The sequence below is a fragment of the Vombatus ursinus genome, unplaced genomic scaffold, assembly GCF_900497805.2.
Source record: "Vombatus ursinus unplaced genomic scaffold, bare-nosed wombat genome assembly UNPS02014781.1, whole genome shotgun sequence".
NCBI lineage: Eukaryota > Metazoa > Chordata > Mammalia > Diprotodontia > Vombatidae > Vombatus > Vombatus ursinus.
Window position 1 is genome coordinate 29,553,161 of NW_020954559.1, and position 8,795 is coordinate 29,561,955.

The following is an 8,795-nucleotide window of genomic DNA, read 5'->3' on the forward strand; positions in this document are numbered from 1 at the left end:
TTAACTTGGTGTAGTAAAACTAGGTGGTAGCCTAGTGGAATGAGAGAGCCAACAATAGTTTCCAAATTGATTGCAAAAAGTACTGGGAGGTTCTGATTCAACACCCTCTATCTTAGAGACATTATAATACAAAAAAGAGAGAGGCACTGTGGAGTACAGATTATGAGCCAACCTCAAAGCAAAGAAGACCTGGGTTCATGTCCTGCCTGGGACACAACCTATATGATCCTAGGCAAATCATTTATTCATTGGTAACAGGAGTTTCCTTTCTCAACTGTGTCCTTTTTCAATGAAATCACAGGCCTGGTCCCTATCCCTTTAGTACAAATAGAACCTTGTATACTGTAAGTTCTCAATATTTGTTGGTTTGATTAAAAGATTTACTAGGAGTTGAGAATAAAGGCCTATGTAAATTTAAAATTTAAATAATTATGTGTACCTATCAAACAAAAATTTTTTTTTCAATATTACAGGAATCTCCCCTCCAAAAAAAAGTATCTGAATAATTGTAAAATTTCACTTTGCCAAAATTCCACAGACCCAGTTCAAATCCTGACCTTCTGATACTATCTTCTTACACAGCAGAGTGCCTTATTGACTTTAGGCCCCCAATTAATGTATGTTGATTTTATTAAATAGCTGCAGAGCTATTAATTTTATTAATTAAAACTTATTAATAAAAGCAGTACCTGACCTGACCCACCAAAGTGAAAATTCATACTATGTGTGATCTCTTAAAGACTGTTCCATAAGCAATACAGCTGGCATTTCTGGGTTCCTATGATTTGTACTGTTTGTACATAATTCTCCCAGTTGTATACCATTTGGTTAAGGCCCAAAGTGTGTCAACAAAAATAAGATAAATTATCTTAATGCCTTGACTCTAGCTCTCCATATCAAATATCTTAAGCCAGTTTTAACTAAAAGATAATCATGATGATCACGGTAAAAAGCAAACACAAGGTCTAAGACAAAGACCCACTAATTTTTTTTTCAAGGCAAGATATAACTATCAAAAATTCATAGGCAATCATTAAAATAGATTTTGTTAGTAAGAAAACAAAAATATACAAATGTTTCAAGTGGCTACTAGTTATTACGCAAACTCTTTTCTCATTTTATGCATGTATACACACAATCTTTATCTAGAAATACACATGTGCATTTAGCCAATATTATTATACTGCAATAAACTGAATTGAGTTTCAAAGTTAAGTATGTGATCGCAGATATCCTCAATGAAACAGATTTACCAAGAAATCATTTTATGAAAAATTTTAAAAGCATACAAACCCATTCAGCTTATCCTTAATATTATAAATCAGTAATAATATTTGCATTTTGTACTTACATATAATGTAATAATCTTTGTTTTTTTGAAATTCTAAACCCCAGAGGTTAGGGCTGAATTCTTGAAACTTGATGGTAAATTTAACGTCTTGGTCTGGCTTGGCGCAGTTGAGCAGAGGTGTGTTTTCCTTTTTAATAGTGCATTTATCTGCTTGGTCTTTATCAACCATATAGACTTTATAATATTCATACTGGCCAACAGTTTTAGAGTCCACCTTTGGGCAGATTATATCCAGTTTGTCTCCTATCTGTGGGTATAGTACCAGTCCTTGTCCAGGTAGAAATCTAAAAGAACCAAAAACAGAAAAAAGATGACATTTGAGTTGAACTGAATAGCAATACTGCATAATACAATATTCCTAAAATTGCCCACTGGGCAGCTCTATACCCTCAATAACCAAATTTGTCCTATACCATGTCACCCTACCATGGGATGGTCTACCACTAAGGTCTTAGGGATCAAGATTTAAAGGGGTGGAAGGAGAGAGGAGTAAATACACCCTTTAAGAGAAGCATCTTGTGTTCTGTCCTGCTCTAATTATTTAACCACCCCCTCAGTTGTAATGTTTCAGTAGCTCTTTGTTCAACTCTGCAAGAAATTTTCCTTCATGGTGAGTCAGACTTTCCCACCTGTTTGTTTTGTATGTGTGTATGTGTGTATGTGTGTTTAAACGAATTGGCAGCTTTCCTGTATTGGGAATTCCATACAAAGATCTCATCAATCTCAGAGAACAGTGGATGTACTAACACTTTGTTGTCCTGTTATTTTCCATTTGCTGTTGATGTTAATTAACAGACAAGTTTCATCAAGAATGTTTCAAATTACTTATCATAATTAGTCACTGATCAAACAATAGGTTTTTTTATATACTGAACAAAAGAAATGTCTTACAAACCCATAAAATATAACTAGAAATAATTAGTTGTAATATTGATTCAGCTGCAAGATGAAGGACCCTCCTCTTGCAGGGACAACAGCCACTGTCCTTCTGTATTAATCTTTTTTTTTTTTTTTGGAGATGTATTTGCTCCAATTACTGCTTAGAAGCAACACTTTGGAGTGAAGGCTACTGATACAATATTCCCTAATGCCTGAAGCTAAAAGCTTCCCCCCCCCCCCGCCCCTCTTTCTCTTTCAGGCCCTCCATGCTGCTGAAAGATCTTTCTTAATGGAGAGTTTCTTTGAGAAGCTGAAACAAGAGCTTCCTAATGAACATCCTTCTACAACTGCTAACATTAAACAACACGCTTAGAAATCCCAGCTCATTCGTAGGCAGCCAAGCCTGCAGGCTCATTAAAATATTAAAGCCTGAGAACAAAGCCCTAGGTTTTGAATCCTTCCAATACAATCCTTTATTTAACTGAAGAAGCCCACCAGCCATGATTATTATTGGGTCATCGTTCACTAGTGAATATGAAAAAAAATATGGTTTAACACTCCCAATTTCAAATCCATATGGGGACTTGCTTAGTCCCATAAGCTTATGATTTATACTAATGAATGGCATTAATTTTCTCTGTAAGTGCATTATGTTAGTTCCGAAACAGCATGTAACATGACAAAGAGAAATTTAATTACAGGTTTATTTTTTTTTAAATGCCATTTTATGGCAGGAAAAATGTATGTTGTATACTACAGTAAGTCACTCTCCCTTGGGCTTTTTTCATGTTAGAGCTAAAAAAGCAAAAAACAAAAAACAAAAAACAACAACCCAATTTCCTCTTTAATGGCCTCCTTTGTAGCCTATTCATATTGCTCAAAAGTAAAACAGAAGTGAATCTAATATAGAAGCCCTCCCTAATGTAAAAATCAAAATGTCCATTTGGTTATTATGCTGTTGTTATACTAGAACTATAAATTAGAAACAACTTTCTAGTTGTACCCACAATCAACCCATGGTTTTTCCAGAAATGTAGATGACATAGCTTATCACAGTATCTTCTCTCTATTATTATTATTATTTTTTGCTGTATACATAGTATTTTCTTTGCAAGAATCAGTAAATGCAGTTCCCAGTAGTTGGCTGCTTGTGATGGTGTCCCAAATAAATTTTCTTATGAGGAACCTGAGTCCTAGAAAAATAAGGGACTTGAACAAAGTCCTACTGGTAGTAAACAGCAGTACTTGGATTTGAACATCCCCCTAGTTCTTTTACTCCACATCTAGCACCCTCTCCCACATCACACTGCTCCATAGCTAGAAGGTTCACTTTTAGCCTATATAGGAATCCAGGTAATTTAACCTATTCTGTAAAGGAAACAGATGGCCATCTGTCTACCACTAAACTTTCCTCCTGAAATCTAGCTTCTCAAAGCCTATTGTCGTCTACTACTACTACTACTACTACTACTACTACTACTACTACTACTACTACTATTTATATAGCACCTACTATGTGCCAGGCACTGTGCTAAGCACTTTGCAATTATTATCTCACTTGATCCTCACAATTCCCAGGTAGGGGGTGGGGTGGTAAGGTGCTATTATTATTCCCATTTTACAGATAAGGAAACTGCGGAAAACAGAAGTTAAGTTACTTGCCTAGGATCATACAGCTTGCAACTGTCTAAGGTTCAATTTGAACTTAGATATCCCTGACTTCACACGCAGAACTCTATTCATCGCACCACCTTCAGTGTGATACCTTACTGCAAACTCAAACTACCAAGATAGACATAAAACTGTTCTCCTCTCTACATGCCAATTCTTTCGTGTTCTGTTTCACCATCTACCAACTTCTCAAGAAGCAGAAGGCATGGAAAATGCCACTAGGCTTTCTTTCACTCTACATTAGCAAAATTCTGTGTGTGTTTTTTTTTTTAATTTTTTTTTCTCCTAAAGCTACCCTTTCCTCTCAATCACTGGAACCACACACACATTACACTCTTGTTATGCTTTTCTGAGAAGGGGTTCACAGGCTTCAAGCACACTGCAAAGGGAGTCCATAACACATGAGGTCTATGATCTTTTCCCAGACCACACTCCATTTCTAAATGACGTTTGCCACACTCTCCCTTTCTTTCTTCATTCAAGAAGCTCCTGAACTACTTATTTCTTTAAGAGAATTTTCCTGAATAAGACGTGGAGATTTTCTGTGTCAGCATATGTAGGACTACAAATTCCTACAAACTCCTGTGATAAACTTGATAAACTATGATTTGTCTTTTTTTTTAACTCAAGCTATGTTTATACTAAGAAAACAAAATGAAAAACTAAAGCAATTTTCTAAGTAATTTGAGGGTTTTTAAATTGCTTTTAAACTTTGATCACTTTTTTTCTCCTTTTTAAAATTTTATTGATATTTATTGTTTTTACATTACAAACATTTACAGATTACACCCACTTTTTGAGAGGTCTCTTGTAAATAAGCAAAATAGTTAAGTAAAACAAACAATACAGTGACCTCATCTGAAAGTACATGCAACATTTCACATACTCTGCCACTTTTTTTAATGAACAGAAACCTATTTTCTCTCTTTCTAACTCTATACCCCATCAGAAAAAAAGAAAAAAAATTCCTGCAACAAATATTCATCAAGAAAAACAAATTCCCTCAATATATGTATACAAATGTATGTTTCAGTCTGAACCCTAAATCTATCACCTTTCTGAAATGATCTCAATTACTTAGATATTTTGGGGAAAGCATGGGGGAGTGTGGGGGATATGGTATTCCTTGTATCATCTAAATAACTGCTTCAATTTTCTAATTCATTCTGCAAAGGTAAAACTAGACTTGATTAATATTTTAATCAATTTATCTATTCAACGTTTATTGAACATCACTTAGTTTAAAAAATAAGCTCACAGAAGATTAAGAGCACATTTATTTATCTATCTTTACATAGGACCCAACATATGAAAACAAGTGCTTGATAATTTTAAAAAATAATAATAATGGTAATCATGAAAATTAATAAAGCCAGTATCAATTTACATTTTAAAAGGCATTAAATAAAAAAGTAATGGTTTAATATATCAATCATTCAGTGTTAACACTCAAAACTGAAAAATGTGTCATTACGCACTTCTTTTCTTTTATTTACTGTTGGAGAAATTGGGCAACAGTTTACTATGTTGGTCTAAAGTAGTGATTAAACAATTCAGTAAAAAAAAAAAAAGTAAATTTATCTGCCATTTACCAGCAAGATAGGATCCAATATCTTATATCAAATGATCCAAAGAGTTTTACAAAGTATTAAAAATCTAAATAATCACAAATTTCCGTAAGAAAACTAGCCTACTTGCTTATTATACCACAGGTATATCAGAGAAACAGATAATCTCAGAATTTGAAGGACTTAAGAGGTCATCTAATCCAACTAATACAAGGACAAAGAATTGGGAACTCAGACCTGAGACAACTCATTCTTTTTTTGAATAGCTCTAATGGCTGAGAGGTTTTCTTGTAGATCAAGCCCATAAATGAGAATTCTTATGCACTGAAAAATGTGATTTCTCAATAGAAAGACAGTCTATGGTTGTTATAAAACTAAAACAGACTTCCTGGTTCCTCTTCCAAAATTCAATCTACTATACATGAAAAATTTTAAAATTAAATATTGACCTATCCACTGAATGTAGATCCCTTCTCCAGATGAATTTGTATACCCAGACATAGATAGCTCCTCCCATCTGTTAGGAACAAGGAAGTTGGGAGAAGTACAGCAAAAGAGCAGGAACTAACACAAGAGCCCAAAAATCATTATCAACAACAGCAACAAATATTAAATTATTAAATGACTACTATTCAATTAAGTTCAACATTTATTGAGCGTTTAAAGTGCAAAGCATAGTCCTAAGCACTTGTGCAAACAATGAGGGTAAGGAAATTCATCAACAAGTAAGTATAGTGTCTGTGTGTGTGTGTATGTGTGAGAGAGAGAGAGAGAGAAGGAGGAGAGGAGAGGAAGAGGAGAGGAGAGGGCAGGGGAGGGGAGGGGATGGGAGGGGAGGAGAAAGAGAGAAAACAAAATACATAAATGCATAAGCATTGTGAGCGAAACACTGAAGATGGTCATAGACTCATCTGCCCAGGACAATACAGTCGCTAGAACCCAGGTTTCATAATTCTCAGGTCAAGGCTTTTCCCACACTATTTCACTTTCTCCCGGGTCCCTTCTAAAAGTTTATCATCTGTCTAGGAGGTAAGACACACAGAAATGCTACACACTAGAAGGTGGAGTATAAAGTGACCAATGTGTTATGCTGGTGGTAACTACTATAGGAATGAGGAGGAATGATCATTCTAGGATAGTACTTTTCGAGGAAAGCCAAACACGATGGTGAAATTTGAGTTGCACCTGAAAGATGACAGAATCACAAAAGGCTGAATTGGGGAGGGAAGACATTGTAGGCCACAGGAGAAGTTTGGCTGAAACCTCCCCTCTAGTACTCCACTCCAACAAGATTTAGGGGATAGTAAGGAAAAAGGATCTCTTCTTGTCCACACATCCTCCTAAGATGGAATTTAAGGCATATAATCTCCTCCACCTATTTATAGCACATGTACATAATGATGAAAACTACAAAATCAGTGACAGATATGATGAGTTCAATTCAGCTCAAAGAGTCCCTTCTTTATGAACTGTCCTGTCCACGCTGTTTCATCTTAAATTTAACATTTAAAAAAAGAAACCGCTTCCAATTTTGGAGTTTTTTTGAATGCACTTTTAAAGTTGTAAAATGAAGTCAAAGAAAGTCAAAATAAACCACAATGGCTCACAAGTGTCACATTAAGAGCTATGGGGCGTAAAGCTTCAAGGCAAGAGAGCACATTAGCTGTGTCTAAAGCCCTGAGGCTTCTTTTAAGGTAGACATCTGAGAATGCAGGATCATAAAACATTGCCACCTGGAATGTATACCTAGCCCCACAGGGGGCTATAACCCCAAAGCATGAATAAAGCAGACTAACTGCATGGTTTTCTTTTTTACACAAAATTATAATTGATATCCAAAAGCAAACAATCTTTGTTTATCAATGAGGGAAGTTGAATACACAGGCAAATAACGGTGGCATACTTTTCTTAACAACAAAGCTATTTTAGACCATAATAGAGGTATGGTCCTTGTGTTCTTAGCATGATGTTAATGGGATCCTTGGTGTTACTACAGGTCTGTCCTAGGGCTAGGCCTCTAGAGTTAAACCTGCTGTAGTGGAAATGTAGTCTTAAAGGCAAATCACTGACCTATGTTCAAATCTCAAAAGCAGTGGTTATAAGATAATAAGATGTCAAGCTAAAACAGACCTCGAGAGTTCACCTCCTAGTCTGACCATTTCATTTTCCACATGATGAATTTGCTGTCCAAAGTCACAAAGACATCAGACCCAGGAATCAAACCCACATCCTGACTCCAAATTTGTTGCTCTTTCTACTACACTAGCTTTGTGGTCATGAGTAAGTTGCTATTTCTGAGTGCTTCCTTCTCTTTAAAATAAAGATAATATTTGTAATACCTACCTCCCAGAGTGGTTATAAGGAAAGAAAGCACTTTGTAAAAATTAAAGTACACTACACATGGAAGCTTTAATTATTTGTGTATGCATTTTGCTACCTATGAATTGCGTGTGTGTGTACAGACATATATGTCACATTATGAAATTTTTGAAGCTCATATTTTAGAGTGTAGAGTAGTTCACTGGTCTCTTATATTGACTTTGGAAGAAAATAAAAGAAGTGTAATAAGCCTAATGACAGTGCACTATACTAAATTAATATGATGTATCCATAGGTTAAATGTGAATTTCCACTGAGAGATGACACTGTTGAGTTTACTTCTAAAATAACAAGGTAGACCTCTTTTATAATATTGCTTCTTAGTTCTGTGCTTGTGGATATGATTAACACTTTTCGTATAGGATTCCTTGGCAATAGGTTTACTTTATATCTGTCCTTGTTATATTTGAGGGGACATGATTTGATCTGCCCTCATGGCAATCTGTATAATAACACGCCATGTCATGAACAAATTTTATTGTACTGCTAAAACATGGTAGCTAGAAAACTGAAAATGACAGTCGTTACCGTAATTCATCAATAAAAACCTGATAAATAAGATTAAATAATGTATAAAAACCTATTGTTATTGAAACAGAGGAAAAATTACAACAAAAACAATCTTTGCCTTTGCACTGTCTGTTCCTTACTATGCCTGCCCTGCCCTCTAACCTCTACCTCATGGTTTCCTGGGCTTCCTTCAAGACAGCTCAAACCCCACTTTCTGCAAGAAGCCTTGCCCAGATGCTAATGCCTTCCCTTGAGATTATCCTACTCCAATATCTGATATATGTACACACACTCACACACACAAAGGAGTGGATGACAGATAATATCTATTTGTGAGTATATATATAAATATACATGCATATAATATATATGTCCTTATAGAGATATCACCTATCTATCTATCTATCTATCTATCTATCTATCTATCTATCTATCTA

At 35.2% G+C, this 8,795-nt stretch overlaps 1 protein-coding gene across 1 annotated transcript in view; it reads right to left on the bottom strand.

Annotated features, from left to right (window-relative positions):
- The window catches only part of LOC114046303 (ephrin-B2), a 51,694-nt gene that overhangs the window by 23,482 nt on the left and 19,417 nt on the right, over positions 1–8,795 (bottom strand). The window contains exon 2 of the mRNA XM_027866604.1: positions 1,352–1,635. Coding sequence (XP_027722405.1) covers positions 1,352–1,635 — 284 coding nt within the window. The remainder of the gene's footprint in view (positions 1–1,351; positions 1,636–8,795) is intronic.